This window comes from Micropterus salmoides, unplaced genomic scaffold (assembly GCF_014851395.1).
Source record: "Micropterus salmoides isolate LMB-PRFRI ecotype aquatic unplaced genomic scaffold, ASM1485139v1 Ms_hic_scaffold_16, whole genome shotgun sequence".
In the NCBI taxonomy this organism is placed as follows: Eukaryota; Metazoa; Chordata; class Actinopteri; order Centrarchiformes; family Centrarchidae; genus Micropterus; species Micropterus salmoides.
In genome coordinates this window covers 23,217,160-23,236,326 of record NW_024040707.1, presented here as the reverse complement: position 1 = coordinate 23,236,326, position 19,167 = coordinate 23,217,160, and the positions used below count along the sequence as shown (strand labels likewise).

At 39.3% G+C, this 19,167-nt stretch overlaps 1 protein-coding gene across 1 annotated transcript in view; it reads right to left on the bottom strand.

Annotated features, from left to right (window-relative positions):
• cacna1db (calcium channel, voltage-dependent, L type, alpha 1D subunit, b) overlaps nucleotides 1-19,167 on the bottom strand; it is a 103,068-nt gene that overhangs the window by 9,593 nt on the left and 74,308 nt on the right. The window contains exons 20-40 of the mRNA XM_038722976.1: nucleotides 18,862-18,921; nucleotides 17,372-17,478; nucleotides 17,143-17,230; nucleotides 16,859-16,966; nucleotides 16,675-16,727; nucleotides 16,420-16,566; nucleotides 15,947-16,148; nucleotides 15,491-15,649; nucleotides 14,746-14,856; nucleotides 13,561-13,644; nucleotides 10,430-10,558; nucleotides 10,137-10,202; nucleotides 9,885-9,976; nucleotides 9,591-9,750; nucleotides 9,353-9,480; nucleotides 9,074-9,170; nucleotides 8,789-8,891; nucleotides 7,758-7,859; nucleotides 3,319-3,455; nucleotides 2,970-3,086; nucleotides 1,777-2,222 (exon numbers count right to left, since the gene is read on the bottom strand). Of these exons, the coding sequence (XP_038578904.1) occupies nucleotides 1,777-2,222; nucleotides 2,970-3,086; nucleotides 3,319-3,455; nucleotides 7,758-7,859; nucleotides 8,789-8,891; nucleotides 9,074-9,170; nucleotides 9,353-9,480; nucleotides 9,591-9,750; nucleotides 9,885-9,976; nucleotides 10,137-10,202; nucleotides 10,430-10,558; nucleotides 13,561-13,644; nucleotides 14,746-14,856; nucleotides 15,491-15,649; nucleotides 15,947-16,148; nucleotides 16,420-16,566; nucleotides 16,675-16,727; nucleotides 16,859-16,966; nucleotides 17,143-17,230; nucleotides 17,372-17,478; nucleotides 18,862-18,921 (2,696 nt within the window). The remainder of the gene's footprint in view (nucleotides 1-1,776; nucleotides 2,223-2,969; nucleotides 3,087-3,318; nucleotides 3,456-7,757; nucleotides 7,860-8,788; nucleotides 8,892-9,073; nucleotides 9,171-9,352; nucleotides 9,481-9,590; nucleotides 9,751-9,884; nucleotides 9,977-10,136; nucleotides 10,203-10,429; nucleotides 10,559-13,560; nucleotides 13,645-14,745; nucleotides 14,857-15,490; nucleotides 15,650-15,946; nucleotides 16,149-16,419; nucleotides 16,567-16,674; nucleotides 16,728-16,858; nucleotides 16,967-17,142; nucleotides 17,231-17,371; nucleotides 17,479-18,861; nucleotides 18,922-19,167) is intronic.

The following is a 19,167-nucleotide window of genomic DNA, read 5'->3' as shown; positions in this document are numbered from 1 at the left end:
ACATTTTTCCAGTCTTCAACTGTCCAATTTTGGTGAGCTCTTGCAAATTGTAGCCTCTTTTTCCTATTTGTAGTGGAGATGAGTGGTACCCGGTGGGGTCTTCTGCTGTTGTAGCCCATCCGCCTCAAGGTTGTGCGTGTTGTGGCTTCACAAATGCTTTGCTGCATACCTCGGTTGTAACGAGTGGTTATTTCAGTCAAAGTTGCTCTTCTATCAGCTTGAATCAGTCGGCCCATTCTCCTCTGACCTCTAGCATCAACAAGGCATTTTCGCCCACAGGACTGCCGCATACTGGAGGTTTTTCCCTTTTCACACCATTCTTTGTAAACCCTAGAAATGGTTGTGCGTGAAAATCCCAGTAACTGAGCAGATTGTGAAATACTCAGACCGGCACCAACAACCATGCCACGCTCAAAATTGCTTAAATCACCTTTTTTTCCCATTCTGACATTCAGTTTGGAGTTCAGGAGATTGTCTTGACCAGGACCACACCCCTAAATGCATTGAAGCAACTGCCATGTGATTGGTTGATTAGATAATTGCATTAATGAGAAATTGAACAGGTGTTCCTAATAATCCTTTTGGTGAGTGTATGTAGTTCCAATGAAAACAGTGGACTGTGAGGTCTGTGAATTGTCCACTGGGACATTGCTTCTAGAAAGGGAGGTTGCTTCTAAAAAAGGAATTATTTCATGTTGCAAGCACAGTGAACCAAATTCCATTCACGTGTTGTGTCAAACTGATGACAGATTTCAGAGCTCATTTTCTAAAAATCTCAGCACGTAAAAAAATATCTATATGACTCAACATGACTCGGTATCAATATTTATGTCAGGAGTGACTGTAGTTGAGGGCTATTAGGTGATATTTTAAAACCAAAGCTATTTGTTTTCGTCATGCAAGTTGAAGCATTACTTTCGGCAATCTGATAAGTAAAAACGTTCCTTGGGAAAGAAAGCAACAATGGTGCTCTTTTGCAATCAGTTGTATGCAGAGATTAATCTATCGGAACATGTGTTGGGGATGAACAAGATAAAACTCTGGAGTAGTGTCAGCATGGGGTGCTATTCACCTAATAATAATTAATAATCACCAATAATAATTAGTTGCAAACTGTATCTATTGTGGTATGGAAATGAATGCAAGATTAAATATAAAAAGGCTACATTACAGTGTTGTGCAACTTAAAATTTTTCATTGACTCATTAGTGTTTAACAATTAGCCTGAAATTTGGAGAAGAGAATTTAGCAAACTGGCCACACAATAAGATCATATCATCACGATATGAATCCAATAAAAGTCAATATACAATAATATTATCAACCAGCCTTAGTAGGCAGTATATCATTTAAATGGCTGTCAAACTGCTTAATGCTTATCAAACATGTTTTGTTTCTTTCTCAATGAAAATTTGATTCAATTTTCAATCATTTGTGAAAATGTGAGCATCAAAAATATTATTATACATTTGTAACTATCATCTAAGATGCTCCTGAGGCTGACACTGTTACTGACCTAGTTGAGTTGTATTGTGGGTAAGGAATACATGACATAAAAAAGACAATATCTCCGATTCTGCTACATCAGTTTTTTTTCGTCTGTCCATTGTGAGTCCAACAATGTGACACGAGTGCAAGCTAAATCAGTGAAGTACTCTTTTAACAGAAAGGACTCACCTCTTCTCCAGCACCATTCCGGTTACTTACATATTACGTGCAATAGGAAACTGCTTCTGTGTATTACATTTTAATCACTTTTATGTCTCTGCCACTGACCTTGTGGAGTGTGACTTCCAAAGCTTGTCATGTACTCCTTTGCTGCAAGTGGACACTGATGATCCATTTTTGGCGGAGGATGGACGGTCTCGCCTTAACAAACACTTCTGCTGCCTCCCATTGGTCATGGAGAGAAGTAAGGGCACGTTGGCATTGTTGAGGTTGGCATTGGAGGGTATTGGCGATTGATGGCAAGTGGAAATACAGTAAGGATAATTATATGGATGAGGGGTGTGATGATGATGATTATACTGGATGTGTGAAGAGTTCATATCTGTCTCCTCCTCTTCGCTGGCTCTCCTGCCTGTTTGGATGGGTTCAACTGAGGCACTGCAGGAGAAGGGCAGGATCTGTAACGGCCGTTGGGTGACAGTGGTCAGGTGGGAGTAGCCTTGCTGGTCCGCACTGACATGGTTGACATGGTTCCCAAAAAGACCGCCATTACGCTGCAGAGAGACATCAGAAACAAATGAGGACTGAGGCAAAACAGTAATAAACACAGTTAGCTGTTTAAAGTACAACTCGTACAGATTCTGGCCCAAACAAAAAAATTACAACCTGCATCAGTACACGACCTTTTAAACAACTGCCTGATAAATGACATTTTGATTTATTCAAAGCAGTAGCTCCCAATCATTTTTGTCTCACATAGCCCCACTTCTCTATCAGATGAGCTCAAAAACCCTTTAATCGACACTCATGTCATGCTTTCAAATGTGTTCGTTTAAACAGATTTAGTAATTATTTAACATTATTAAATATATAAAAGTGGATTTTGTTACAATTATTTTTTATATGGGGTCCTAGAATTGTGGTTGTTTTCGTTTCTTCTTTTGCAGTAGGTTTGGTCAAATTTGCATTCCTACTGCTGCCATTTAAATTTGATGGAGAAGGTCGACAACAATATTCAACAATATTTCTAAAACTTTTAGTTTTCTATTTCAATTTCTCACAAAAATTTTTTTTTTACTAAATCTTAATTGCAAAAGGTGATAGTCAGGTGTTACAGCTGTCACAGGTTGGTGAAATGTCCCTTTAATAACAAAAAAAACAACTAAAGAAAAACAAAACAAATGAAACAAAGTTTTTTGTGGAAAACCATTTCGGACACAAATTATTATATTCAAAGCAGTAAAGCAGTATTTTTTACGTCTTAAAAAAGATATCTGAAGAGGATCTTCAACAATGTTTACCCTGTAGATTTCCTCTTCTTCCTCTGCATTTGCATCTACTAGCCCTTCCTGTTGCAGGTCACATGATATGGCTCGACGGATCTCTGGTCCAATGTCATGCAGCGTGCGCAAGCCAGCCTGCAAAAATAGTTAATGTTAATGTTGACGAACATTTCAGTTTTCTCAGGTGCAAACATGTCTCTGCCCTAATCTAGATGTGAGTCTATGATTAAACCAATATTTCAGCAACACAGAATTGGTTCTGAAGTTTAGTAACATACAATCAATGATTTGTGCATTGCACTGGTGGAGTGAATCTATGGGATTGTGTTCCCATGAACACAAGCATGTAACATTGTACTTTACTCACCTGTAGAGCCATGGTGGTGTTCAGCCTCTCCCATGAGCGCCTACCCACAAGACCTTGCTCTTTGCGCCTCTTGAACTTCCTGAAGTAGTCCTGTATCAGGAAGGTGGCATAGAACTTCCCCACTGTTACCTCGTCATCTGAGTGAACAGACCAGACACACCAAAGCCTCCCAGATCAACACCAAAATATCTCAACACTGAAATTCTGTAACACATCTTGGCAGAAAAGTCAAATTGCACTAAAAGTATCAAAACCGAAGTCCATTAACAGTAAAGCATCACAATGATGCAGCACCACTGCTACAGACAGTTGCATGCAAATACAATATCTTTACAATGAAACAAAATATTTCTGTCACAAAAAGAAAAGAATACCAAGACCTATTCCTGAAACGCCATAAATCCTCACTACTTGAACATTATCAAAATTTATATTATTCAGTCCAGGAACCATTTAATATCACAACAGGCCATCAAACATACCACTGCGGCATAAAGAAACTTCTCAGGAGCACCAAAGAAAATCTATGACTTATCTGGACATATCTGAACACTATATGTTATCACCCACTGCACTGTATCACAGATCAGGTCCTGAATTATGCTCATGTCTTCAAACAGAGAAAAGCACTGTTAAATTCCATTTCAATTCAAACTTTTTTAAAAAAAAGTCACCAAAGGTGTAGCTAAATGGGATGCTTAGCACTATTTAAATATCAGAACTGAATGCATGTGAAATGGGTTCAGGTGTTGCAATGACATAGCTGAATGTCATTTCAAAAGCATGTGAGAATCACACACACACACACACACACACACTCAACTGTGTGCAGCAGACTTTAACCTGATAACAGATAACATCTGCACCTGCAGCTCCCATCTTGCTTCATCTCTGAAAACAACATGTATGTGGTTATGTGACACACAAAGAACACACATTTGCTCATGCAAGCAAGTGAATATGAATGCTCTTGACCTTATACCCCTTAATGTACCAAAATCAGACTATAATTGGTGATAAGTTTATATTACAGTAATTTATGACCAGGGAAACAGAGATATAGTTATTATTTATTCAAACCAGTCTAACTAGTTTCTACCAAACATACCAGACTGCAGAATTTACTACATTTAACATCCACCAGAGAGGTCAGAGACAGACAAGCAGAGGTGTTCTATATCTTATATCCCAGAAAAACAACATGATCTGTAGCGAGAGAAGCACATGCAAGAAGGCAGCGAAGTAAAGAGTTTAGAGAAGCAGCAAAGGTCACGACTACAGTTCCCCTTTCAAATGTCAACACACAAACTAGACTACCTTTAGCCAGAGGAAGCTGAGAGTGCGCACACTATCTTCCATGCAGGGAGGCTAATCAAGCTTGGAATCGATTCACTCAGATAAGTGGGTGCAGAATCAGACAGGGGAAAAAAGTAGGCTGAATCATAGAGTGTAGGAAATGTGGGTTTCTTTTTTCCTCTCCACCTTTCCTTCACCGATTTTAGCAACTGAATAAAGGTCACAAATGTAAGGTGGAATGGAAGAATCACTCCATCCAACAGAATAAAAAGGCCAATGGGCCTGATCTGTTGATGATCCATCTTAAAGCAGCCAACACATTTCTCTACATTACCCGACACAGCCAGAAAGTAATTATGAGAGGCTTTGTTCAGAAAGAAAACCTGTGAGCATATATATTTATATATATATATATATATATATATATTATGGGCAGATTATTTATCAGATATATCAGATTTTCATAACATGCCTTAGTTTGTTTTTTCATGTTTTATGTTTTGAAGAAAGTACTTCCATTTCAATTGAGTTGACGCAAGCAATAGTCCAAAGAAGCAGTAACACTTCAGGACTGAATAAGTTGGTAAGATTTCATTTTTCTTCATAATGCATCAATGGGCAGATCAATGTACAGTAAATTTTGTGCCTATGGGGGACGGCAGATTCTCTTTCTGGACAGAGCCTGGTGAACAGAGGAATCAGTAGTTTCATGCCACCAGACTAAAACAGAACTGCCCCAGAGAGCTCAGGACGGCAGAAAGAGAAAAGAAGTAGGCCAGCGACTGACTGAGCACTCTACTGTAAACAGAGGAAGCTGTGGAAGGCTTAGCAGAAAAGAGGGGTTAGCAAACTAATGCACACAAAGACATGCAGTTGAATTAAGTCTGACATTCTAAAACACAGCAGCAGAATGAAGCGTTGTAAGCATAGAAGGACAATGGGTGAAAAAACAACACAACTAGACGAAGCTGCTAGACGCTGAGGGTACATTCATACCTATTTGGGAATTAGGTAAAACAATGTCATTCAAAAATGCAGGTGTGCTTATCCTCAGTCCTGTCATAATAATTAGAATTTGTGTAAGGTGAAAACATAATCAACAGTAACTACAAAAGACTACCTGCAGTTTTACGGGTATAAAGAGGAAGACGTGGAGGTTGACATATGACGATGATATTTGTAAAGATTTGCATGACTGAACTATAAATAAACTGAGTGCCCAGCACACTCTGAATGAGTGTGCTGGGCACATGCTTGGCTGATGTTGCAGGAGCATGTCACATTTGTTTTGATGTGAGAACCTTTAACCAAAGCTGTAGAATAAACAAGCTGCTTAGCCTGGGTGTAATGTATTCTCTTCTGCAACTGCTCTTAACAGTCTGCATTAATGTCAAAGCAACCATGAATAACATATTATATACAATATTTATATAATTTAGAAATATGGCACAAAATATTGGCTTAATTCAGCTTGGCTTTCATTTCAATACACAATCTTCTTGGCCATTGGTAACTGATTCATGCACAAGTTACAACTGAGATATGTGCACAACTACATGGTATGTAGCCCAACAAAACCAGCTGGAAATTCACATACAGTTAAAAAAGAAATCTACATCAAAGTTGTTACACCTAACAGCCAGTGGGTTTGTAACTGTATGACAATTCTAAGGATCTTGATATGAATATGTACCAAGGCCTGGCCTATATCAGCAGCAAAACACAAAATGTATACTACTTACAGAGAGATCAGCATTTCATTTCAAATATTTACACAGCTTTTTTGTGTGTTTTTATCTGAGATACCTATGTACTCAATGTGATAAAGAGGTAGAGATAGAGGAGGACAGAATACAGAGCCACACACAATGAGATTAATGATTAAAAAAAGCTGTTGGACCGTGACAGAGACGGCAGTGAAACCGTGACAAAGTCGCAGCGATAAGGAGAGTTTCTACGAACTGAAGTGAAAGTACTGTAAATGGCAGTGAGGGTTTGTTCTGTTAATATCTTGTTTTGATGGATGTGGTCAGCAAGTCAGCTATATGGCTTCAGAAAAGCAAAAACAGGATGCTGAATGCCTCTGATTAATTAACCCTCAACATACAGTATGTATCTTAAAGTATTACACCTGCCAAAATCTTGCCTTTGTGTATTTAACATTACCACTGTGTAGCCTTGAAAGGTGGCTTTACAAACAGGACAGCAGGTAAAGCACAGGAGTAAATGATCACATGAATGATGGCTGAACTCCATTTAGCTGCTTCAGTTTCAAGGTCCTGACAGACAGACTGTGATTCTTACTGCTGAATCATCATAGCTACAGCATGTTTGTTATATTATTATCATAGGCTATGTAGCCATTTTGCTACAATTATGCTTCACACAACAGCTGTGTCTGCAACCTGACCTTTCTTTATTCCGTGAGAGGGAAGACTTTAAAAAGTTGCGTGGTGCTGCAGGGAGCCCCCAGCTGCAGTAGTGTATGGATCATGCGTTATATATAATATAAACGATTATTACAAACAAAATGTTTATTTTTTTAATTATTTCTCATGCAGATGACCATCTAACTGATATTTGTATGTTTATTGTATGAATATAAAGTAATAAAATGGACAGCTTAGCTAGTTAATGAATTTTACTGACAGGGTATCCAGTGGTAACAGAGTTGGAAAACAAATATATTCATCAAATATTCAGATTTTTTTTCAATATGTTGTCACGTAGGACGAAACCCAAAACGAACACAGTAAGTGGAATACTTGATTTGAGCTTTTTGATCCTTATCAGTGGATGATTCCTGTAACCATGATCACTATTAACAGTTTCCAAGATAAGTGTGTAAATGTTACTGACTTCCTTTTTAAATTCAAATGAAGGGAATTTGCAAATCTGCACCAACAGATGTAAATGAATGGTCCATTAAGACTATTTGTGTCTGGTGGCAGCTGTGGTCCACATATGAGGTTGCCCTTATAAAATCTTGGAAAAATACAAATGAGAAGCAGCGGGTATTCAGATCAATTGAGTGTGGTACCATGGAAGAGTGAGGTTACTGTTCGTGTAAGGCTACTGTGATGGTGAAAAGCAAATGATGATCACTATTACTGCACGTGTGCCTGTGTGTAATGGCTACTGACCACCTGCAGGGGGCACCACTTGGTCCAGCAGCTTCATGCTGGTTCTCTTCCAGATCTTCTTGATCACAACTCTAAGCTCCTCATTGGCTTGCTCCAGGTTACCTTGGAAATGGCAGAAAAGATGGGACGTGTAACTGTAAAGTTACTTTTTTTAAATGTACACAGTAACTGCTGAACATATTAGTTACATTATACAATGTGTTCCTTCGGGGGCAATTGTGCCTGTCAAAATTAGATTCACAAAGTGCAGCCGGTTTGCAACTGCTGGCTGAATATTTAAAATCTTTTTGTACCTACTAGTCATTTTGACCTCAAAATATTTCAAAATATGATCCAGGTTTAAAATACCAAAATAAAAAAATGGCATCAGGAAACTGAGCATTAAAGTAAATGGTCTGAATCAATCATGCTGTTGTGACAGTCTAAATTGTACATTTGATGCTGAGTTAGATGTTGTATATCAAATGTTAAGAGCCCTGTTGGCCAGGAGGATGCTGAAGAGAGACTATTTACTGAACATCTTTAACTCCCTCTTGTGGCAAAATGTTAATTTAGCATATGGGCTTTCCTAACGACAAGGAGTCCAACGGACTGACACCGCTGTAAATGAGAAAATATGACAATAAAAGTCAAAGTAGCATGACCTGACATTAATTAAAAACTGCAAATGCTGCACAAGGCTCCTATAGAAAATCATTCAGGAGACCCTAATGTTTGCTCGTTGCAGATTTCTGGAAGAAGCATTTAAGTAAATTAAAATACTTTTTTTTATAATAACTGACCAAATAACATAAGCTGAGCATTTCTGTCGTGGTTTCTCTAGGCTTTAATCTGAAGTAGGTTTGATGCCTGGAAGCATCTAGTACACACAACAGGGAACTCTGGCCAAGTTACACACTTGTGCTCCATCTTCTTACCTTGTAGTTTTAAAATGAAATGTGTTTCATACTGTAAGTCCCTCTGTTTTTTTTACTGTGGAGAATGGTAAAGCACAGCTCCAAACAGATTAACCAAATAGCAACAATCCTCACCCTCAGTCTTAATCTTGAGAGCAGTGCGGACCAGAGCGAACAAGGTGGCATTAAACATTACAGTTCCGTCACTGTTAAGGGGCATGTTCATCGCCACCAGACGCTGCAACAGAATTCAAAGTACAAATTAACAAGGATACATCAAATGTGATATTAGAACTGTGTACTGTAAGTCAAAGATGTAGAGCTTTTATGCATTTTTATCACTCATAACATTCATAACAACAGTGGTCATGCATTTGACTATTCTTGTATAGATGTGAGTGTTGAGTTGTGGAAACACACCTTACAGGCCACTCTGTGAGGGCAGAGCTTGCCAAAGCCCAGTGGAGGCTGGATCCTCCTCAGCAGAGTCACCACATCAAGGTGCTTTATCCTGCCCCTGACAACAAGATACATTCAGTTAAAGGGCATTATATCAATTAGCACAGTCTTCACTACAACCACATATGGATAATCAGTTAGTGCACTTGAGTGTGTGTACTGACACAAATATTTCTTAGCAGTAGTATACAGTATACATTTTGGTGATAGTTCTCTCTAAAATGGGTCCTGAGTACTCACTTGGCTTCAGGGTCGTATTCGGACCAGATCCTTTTAAACTCATCCAGGTGATGCGGCCCAAGAATGGACCAGTCACGGGTCAGATAATCAAAATTATCCATGATGACTGCTACAAAGAGGTTGATGATCTGAAACCAGGACATTTTTTGTTGTATTACAATGTATAAAGGAATGTGCATGTTCAAATCTGTGCTCAAACATTACTGACACTGAACACAGAGAAATGTCTGAAGATTACCAGGAAAGCACAGAGCATGTAGAAGCTGATGAAGTAGATAATGGCGAAGCCGCTGCCGCAGGTTCTCTCCTCTCCGGGGTTGTAGTCCGACTCTGAATCACACAGTTTCCCTGGCAGACAGGCCAGCATAATCTCCTGCCAGGCCTCACCTGTGGCACACCTAACATCAAAATACAAAAATTTAACATAGGAGCAGAGAGAGGGAATGTATTCATCCATAGATGATGACTAAATCATATATACTATATCATGACAATAATGGCTTGTAACCAACAATTTAAGCTACACAAACACCTGAAGAGCATCAGAACAGCTTGAGGAAAGGTTTGAAAGTTGTTGTTGCGGTTGATTTGTGTTCCATCCACCATTGCTATTTTCCCAAACACCTAAAAGCAGACAAACAAATGTCACACAAAGAATAAGCCTGCCAGCTCCCAAATTCTGGACGAGACAAAATTAAAATGATGATTGTGAAATTCTGTGTTACACGATGAAAATCACGATGTCACTGAAGGCAACACTGGTTTTGATTTTCAAGAATATTACCTGCATTCCAATTACAGCATAGATGAAGAACAGCATGGCTATTAGGAGTGCAACATAGGGAAGAGCCTGGCCGGGGGGGAAAATTGAAGAGACACTGTTACTTAACACTGGACCACTCTGAGCTCTCTAACCTGACCCACTTTTTTAACACTCATTGTTACTACCCAGCAACCAGTTTCAGAGGGTTAGACCTCCCACCTTAAAACCAACAAGAGTAACCTCCTCATTGGCTTGTAATATTGCAGATTAAAAAAAGGATGCTTTTTTGGCTATGTTATATGTTTCAGTCTCACCTGGAAGGACTTGATGAAGGTCCATAGCAGAGTCCTGATGCCCTCCCCCCTGCTCAGCAGTTTGACCAATCGCATCACTCTGAACAGGCGGAAGAAGGTGATTGAGATGCGAGCACTGTCCTCAGTGTTCTGAAGCGGAGGACATGGAGAGTGATTAGGGGGATGAAAAAACAGAAGGCGTAACATTTGTTTAATGAACTGTATGAATTAAATTGTTCTTTTGTATTTTCCTTGAAACTTTGGCAATACTGTTCTATTGACATTCATACCAATAAAGTAAACTGAAATTGAAATTGAAAATTGATAACGCTCTGTACCACTTGTTCATTCATGCAGCCAGTCATACATGCAGTCTTTCAATCATCATGTAAGGATTATATTAGCTAAAAATCATTACAAAGAAATCTTCCCATTTGTGATCTTTCTGGATCTTTGCAATGATAACAGTCGATGTGCATGCAGAGTGACCATGTGTTAAACACCATGCCGTGAACAGACCTGGAGGACTTACACATACAGTACATTTAACTCTGGACGACCGGCAAAAACAGACAGAATCCACAGTCCAAAGACAAGCAAACCAAAAGACAAAATATAATTGATGTGTTACAACTGATACAAACATCAAGATAATTTTTTACCGCCGTGTTACAGTACAATCACACAACACCTCTGACAAGAAATGTAAACTCAAAACAGTGCACTGACTATACAGTGTTGGTAATCTGACTGCAAACACATGGGTAAGCTGAAATGAGACAAATCACCATACGGTGTTATCTGTTCCTCTGTGTCATGCCATGCACCCAGGACAGAATGACATCTCAACAAAAAAAGGTCAGCTGATACCATGATACTGGAGCCAAAATGCAACAAACCAGGTGGATTCAAAACAAGACTTTTATAAACATTGAGTGTGAGTAAGTGAGACTAGACGCTCTAACTGAAAGTGTGTCAGTGTTTTCATCAGCAAGTGAGCGACAGAGTGATAACAAAAGATCTTGATGCGTTGACTTTGCATGATCACAGTAGGGTGAGGGGCTACAACAATAAAGGAGGGGCTTCTTCTTACCCCTGGGTCCACTATCACCTTGACGACAGGAATGGCTGCCGACTTGAAACCAAAAGTCTAAGGTTAATCCAAGTTACACAAACCACCTGTACAGCACCAAACCGTTCATGAGTCAGTGCTGCTGCAAACATCACATATCATTACCAATACCTTCAACTTACTCAGGATGTAATTACAAAAACGCTCAGAAGCAGCTTCACTTAAAAAACAGCAACACAGCATTGCAATTTATATCACATGCATGAACATCATTGTAAAGTCCTTCATGCAAAAGCTTTACCACATATTCTCAGCAGTAACACCAGACATGCATTCAATGCTGAAGGAAAATTAGTTCTTTATCACAATACTAAAAAGTTTAACTGTTAACACTGATGATTAGGAAAAAGAACTGATACACCTTCTTCTTCTTCTTCTTCTTCTAAATGCTTATTAGCATTACTATTGTCTACATTTTCCCAAATATATTTTACATTTCACCTAATGATTTTGCAGATCATGCTGGATATAATTACATATTTAAAATACTTATTTATTTGCCATTGTTTTTAAAATTATATGACCTTTCAGTATCAACCCGGATTTAAATTAACTGGCGTCCTGGCTAACACTGACATCCTTAAATCAAAATTATATTTATATAACTAAAAAAGTTTGCAAGGTTTGTGGTCCTCCAGGGGAAAAGGTCCCCTTGAAAGACCTGTCCATCACTGTCCTGGTGACAGCTCGGACAGCGAGGAACCTGGAAGTGACCCTGAGGGACACAGTGTTATTGTTGACATACAGCAGCAGTAACCTGCACTTTGACAATGTTTAGAGGAGCTAGTGGTTCCTCCCTGGTGCTTGCATCCAGGTGTTTGTCATCTCCCACCTGAACTACTGCAACTCCGTCTTTGCTGGAGCCCCTGTGTCTACCAACAGACCTCATATATTCTCTCCCCTATATTCAACCTGATATTTTACCTTCCCCACACCCTAGAATGAGATCTCCACTGAAGTCAGGACAGTGAAGTCACTGCCCCATGGTACGCCGCAGACCACATCTCAGCAGTCCTTGCTAGCAGCACTTACTTCACACCGTTTCTATAACCAAAAAAAAAACTTATCTCTAAGCACATGCTGTGTAGCGCTTAATATGCTTAAGTTATTTGTTTAAAAGGGATAAACCCACATTTTTGGATGATAGCTTGCCTTTCTCTTACATGCTTTGAATGCACTTATTATATGTCTTATAGCATCCGCCAAAATAATGTAATGTAATGTAGCAGAGCATAACTAAGACATTCAAAACAATGAAATATGGATTTGACTGACTTTACTTTAACTAGAGTACCATATTTACTTAGATGGTTTATCTAGCTTGAGGAAGTGGTTTTTCATAATCTATAAAAAGTAATGCGAGTACGTGTTTTCTTGGTAGGGACAGGAAAAGCGAGATGATTGCTGTTAACATAAAAAATTTGACACAATAAATAAACTGGTATTGTTTAAGTTGCAGAACCATACAGCACATATTCAGCAAGTGCTGACATGCTCTTAGAGAATATTTACCAGTTGCTCTAACTCATACAGGTAAGATTCAGGTAACATCAATGTGTGTTCTTTACTCAAACATTCATTCAAAACAAGAGACTGAGAGGGAAAACAGACATCTTCATATGGACAAGCCTGGAGTAAGCACGTAGTCAGTGTTAACAGCAGCTGCAAACCAGGACACAGAGTGGCCTTGAAGTAGCAGTACAGCAGATTCAAGTCAAAGTTACATGCAAAACAGTTGATGACAAAATGATCACACAGGGCTGCACAATTTAAAATGTGTGACGAAACAGCAGTATGGTGAAGTACTATAGTGCTGCAGAGATGCCCGGCCTACAAATCTGGTTCTCCAGATCCAAGAAATCATCTTTGTTTTGTACAGACCCCAATAACCCAAGAACATTCATTTATGCATGACAAAGAAAATTGTAATCTTGAATGCAACCCTGATGCAATAGCAAGGCCCTCTGGCTGGGAGTGTCACAGTAAGACAGGCACGTATGTGTGATAAATGACTACTTACATTGATCTCAGTGATGGCAATGTCAACCACGCTACCCACAACAATTAAGGCATCAAACGTGTTCCATGCATCAGCAAAATAGTTCTGCAAGCACAAGCAACAAAGACACAAAAAAAGAAAGAGAAGGACAACAGAGCAAAGAAAAGGTAAAAAAAAAAAAGAAGAGAATTATGAGAGATAGAAAGAGGAGAACATCAAAAAGTTATGATTTGATATAAGAGAGTGAGGTTGAAACTCGAATCAGTCCTGCCACTGAGTCTGTGAGAGTACTAACTTCTTTCATTTACAGAAACATTCATTTGAAAATGTTCATATACTATATAATAAATTAACCATCCGTCATTAATCTTCTGTTTCAAAAGTATTTGTTGTACTCTCACTCGCAGCGGCAGGTTAAAAGAAATGGCCACCACAGACTTAAAACTTAACACTTTAACAAGATCTAATCAGCATGGAGCAGTGGCTTGATGTAATGTATATGTTGGCATTTAACACTGTTTATTTGTAGATGCAGGTAGCTGAGGGAAATGTTTCCAGCCCATCAGCATGTATCTGGTCTATGGTGCTCATCAAACATTAACATTAACATCCACAACAGATTCAACACACTTGCTTAATGAGCAGAAACTGGCTCAAGCCAACCTAAAAACACGACACAACATTAGGACAGGAAGGAAGGAAATGAGGAGAGATGTGAAGGAAGGGAAAAAAAGGAGAGTTGCTGCAGCAGTGGGAGAGCAGGAAGAGGGAATGACAGAGTTGTCCATACTGACGTCTCTCTACCTGGCTGAGTATGATGTCGACTACACTGCCAATCACCACCAGAGCATCAAAGACGTTCCAGGCGTCCCCGACATAGCCCTGAATATGGCAGCATATACAGCCAGCAGGACAGGAGGAGGGGGTTGGGGGTGCAGGAAAGTATAAGAGGTAGATAAGGAATAAATGGAAGAGGAGTCACAGCCAGTGGGCAAACAGGGGAGGTAAGAGGGACAGGAAGAGTGTATGAGGGCTGGGTAAAAAGGAAAAGGGGAATGCTTACAGATAAAAACTAAAAAACATGAACCTTTATAGGGATCAAATGTAAAGGGAGATAACTCTAATCCTGCAACATCTGCAATTATCTGCTAGCAAAATCTTATGGAGGAGAGGAGAGGAGAGGAGGGGAGAGGAGACGAGACTTACTCTGGGTTTGAAGGCGATGAGCTTGAGGATCATCTCCACAGTGAAAACCCCAGTGAAGACCATGTTGAGGATGTCCATGGCATAGTTGAACAGATGAGACTGACCATGATGCTGAAAAGAGGCAGGCAGACACACTTATCAGAAATATAAAACAAACCTTTATGAATAATACATGTACTGTACTTTAAGTGTATCTGTATTCAGTGGTTGCCATAAACTGTAGAGGGTGACACGGGAGTGGATATAAATCGACAAAATACAAAAATAATCCTGTCCTGTCCTAAATCTGGAAGAATTACTCCCATCCCATCCCCAATAAAAAAAAATCAGAAAATAGTGTTTATTCATTTTAGAAATTATTATTTATACATAAAAAATGAACCTATGATACCCGTCCCACCCACTTCAATTGACTTTTTTTCCTGTCCCGTGATGATTAGTGAAATTGACTCTCATCCCACAGGAATCCCCAAAAATGTCTAATACACTGTATACTAAGTAGAGAGTGAATCCTCTTAATCTCCCTGTTTGCTTTTTGCAGTATATAAAGCATATAAAGGCAGTAACGCAGGCTGCAATAAATTATATCAAGCAAAATTATGTATACTACGCAGAGATTATATCTTTCAAGTACAAATACATCATACTAGTGATTAGATAACTGCATGCAGCACTGAAAAACTTGTTATAAGTAGATTCACTGGCTAGTCATTTTTACCTAGAGGACTGAATGGAGAGCACTTACCTGAATAGCCAGACACAGGGTGTTGAGGATGATTAGGACAAACATGACGTACTCAAAGCCAGTAGAGTTGACCACATACCAGAACTTGTACTGGTAGGGGTTTTTGGGGATGTAGCGCCGCAGAGGACGAGCTTTAAGAGCATATTCCACACACTGACGCTGTGGTGATGGTGAGGGTAGAATAGAGAAACAAACAGACACACTTATGAACAGGTGTAACATGCCTTCTTCTGTAAAAGATGCAGACGCTCCCTGCACCAGTCAGTAATAAGACACAATATATGTTACATCAGATTTGAGCACAAATGGAAGATAAACAAATGTCCATTTGTAGCACCCATAACCTTCTGTGGAGCACGTACTTAATAATTTGATAAGAACAGACTTTTTCCTACTAAATTTAACAACACACAGCAACATCATCCACAAACACACAATCTCTATAGGGGCCCTTACCTGGTTCTTGTCCAGCTCACAGTTCTTGTATTCCTTCTCTCCCTGCTCCTGAAAGGTGACGATAACAAAACCGACAAAGATGTTCATCATGAAGAAGGCGATGATGATGATGTAGATGATGAAGAAGATGGAGATCTCGATGCGGTAGTTGTAGATGGGACCCATGTTCTCTCTGTTAGAGTCAATGGCCTTGTACAATAGACTGCAGGGAAACGCAAAACACAGAGAACGTCAAGCTAATGACCAGTCATAATTCATACATGTATCAGCTCTAAATCGGTTTAACAAGCTTTGTTTGTTTAAAGATACTACGTAGCATACTTTAAGCCTAAGGTGTACATTTATGCATTCATTATAATAAAATGACAGAGATAATAGACTCGGAAAGGACTGGTTCTTTACTTTACAGAAATATGATATGATAAATGGATAGTCAAATCTGAATTCTCCCTCAAATGCAAAGCAGTACTTACGTGGGCCATCCTTCAAAGGTGGAGACAGTAAAAAGAGCCATCATGGCCATGAGGACGTTGTCAAAGTTGAAGTCACTGTTGTACCAGATCCTCTCTTTCACCATGGGCAGCGCTGTGTCCCCGTTGTTGTAGAGAATGTAGGTACCTCTGTGATTTAAATATGAAGCATTAACAACATATACGCACAAGCACCTACACATAGACTCATTCAGGCCAAGGTGCAAAGCTGGAAACTATGAAGGAGGAGAAACTCACTTGCACTCCTCTGGGCTGGACTTTGCGTCATCAGTGCAGCGATAAAATTTCCCCTTTGTGAAAAAAACAACAGAGAAAGTCAGCTGATCGTTTAAAACCTAATTCTTATTTTAGACTGGAAGGGCCTGTTCATTTGGTTGTGACCCCATCACCCACTATCTCTCTTTGCATCTTTTCACTGTACCTTGAAGAGCTGCACTCCGATACAAGCGAACATGAACTGCAGCAGCGTGGTGACGATCATGATGTTGCCGATGGTCCTGATGGCCACAAACACACACTGGACCACGTGCTGCAAAGGACACACCATTATATGCTGTTAGTAGGAATACACAGTACTCTACCATAAGCAAAGGGACATGCGTGCACAAATATACTTGGGAACACATTCTCATGGAAAACTAGACACACGCACATACAGATACACACAGCAATATGTTTTTGACTGTTGTATATTGTTATTCTGACCTTTAGTCCCTTGGCTCTGTTGATGGCCCTGAGCGGACGGAGGACCCTCAAAACACGGAGAATCTTCACCACTGAGATTGCAGAGGACCTGTGGAAGACAGCAAAACACACAAAGACATGTTGTCACAGAGGCATTCCTTTAAGCTCTGATACTTAGCAGAGCAGAGAGCAACGCTTATATATCACGGCAAAAATACAACCCAGTGCTCATTGATCAAATGATACATACTGAATGCCAAAGGAGACCAGAGACACACCAACGACCAGCAGGTCTAAAAGATTGAAGTAGTTTCTGCAGAATGCCCCTTTATGTAGGAATGCTCCAAACGCTGTCATCTGGACAGAGGAGAGACATCAGTCAGGACTAAAGAAGACAGATCTGCCACAAAACACTTACATGGGGACAGCTTCAAGTCAGGCTGAAACTGGATATAAATGACTGGTTTTACTATTTAAATTATCTGTTACTAAAAACAATTCACAGTATCAATTTTCAAAAGAACATTTTGTGTGTACCAAAAAAATTTTTTTTTCCTCCTTTTACATTCACATTGATTTTGAATTTTAAACATGAGCATTCATGACAAGAATGCAAACGTGATATTCTTTGCAGTTTCCCAGTTGATGGTCCTGCATTGAAATTAGGCTGTTATGTTAATTATGTTACATAATAATGTAACCTAGTGCAAGCACACACATAAGCAGATCAGTAGTTCTAATATTTTATATGTAGCCATAGCTTCAAGATATGTTTCTAATATGTTTGGGTCAATATTTAAAAAAAAAAAAAAAACTGATATGGTAAGCCTGGATTCAAACTCACAAAATGGAACGTTAAAAACACTTGAAAAATACTGTGGTCAGAGACGCATACGCACCACACACACACACACACACACACACACACACAAACAAATAAACAGATCATAAACAATGCAAAATGTTCAGACAAGACATGGGGAATATAATTCAAAAGCCACTAAATTCATTTCCGGTGCAGATTAAGCCAGGGAATGTACTATAAACCCTTTCCATGAAAAAGGTCCTTTAATCTTCTCCTGATCAAATTTTAGGCTTCAGCCGCACTACATGAGATTAACCTGGTGCAGGCATGCAGCGAGCAGTTTTGAAAGCAAAAACAATAAAACTGTTCCTGATGTCTGTGGATTTTTTCAAGCACATTCTTTGTAAGTGCATTAGCCTAAACAGACATGAAGACATTAAGGAAGCGGGCACATCTGTGTGTACAGTATGCAAATAGTCAGTGGGATATCAAGCTTGAGTTCAAGTTCATCTCTCCACAGTCCAGAAAATTTCAAATTTAACAATTATCATTCTAATTAACAATCAAGAAATGTTCATTGTTCAAAATATGGGACTATTGCTGGTACTGACAAAGATTCAAGCATAAGCATATAGTGTTTTAATATTCAGAAAGTAAAAGAAAAACCAAAGAAGTAACTGCAATTTTTGGTAACAGCCAAACAAAAAGTTGTACTCTGGAGAGCCACTGGTCCATAAACTGGTCGAGGATGAAAAGGGGAAGTGGGCCGTGATGGAAAAGTGACTGACAGACAAAATAAATCTGACAAAAATGCATGATCTCCATGTTGACAAGCAGGCGGCCATTTCTACCAAAAATGAGGGGAAGGAGGACATGTGCAGCAAGCTTAAGTGGTAGGGTGTTGCAGAGGCAGTCCAACAGTTTTTATAGTTTACCTTAATAAGGATCTCAAATGTAAACATACTAGTGAAGACATAGTCTGCATAGCCTAGGATCTGAGGAGGCAATCAGAGTGACATAAGCGCGCAGGGTTACTAAAGCTCTACTCAGCACAGCACAACACAGCACAAAGGTCATTTACCTTCAACAGGATCTCAACAGTAAAGATTGCGGTGAAAGCATAGTCAAAATAACCAAGTATCTGCAAAAGGCAATGCACAAGTTCAAGTCATCAAGTCATTCCAGGATAACAGCACAGTAAAATACAGTATATAGATGGAGTAAGAGACAGACAGATGAAA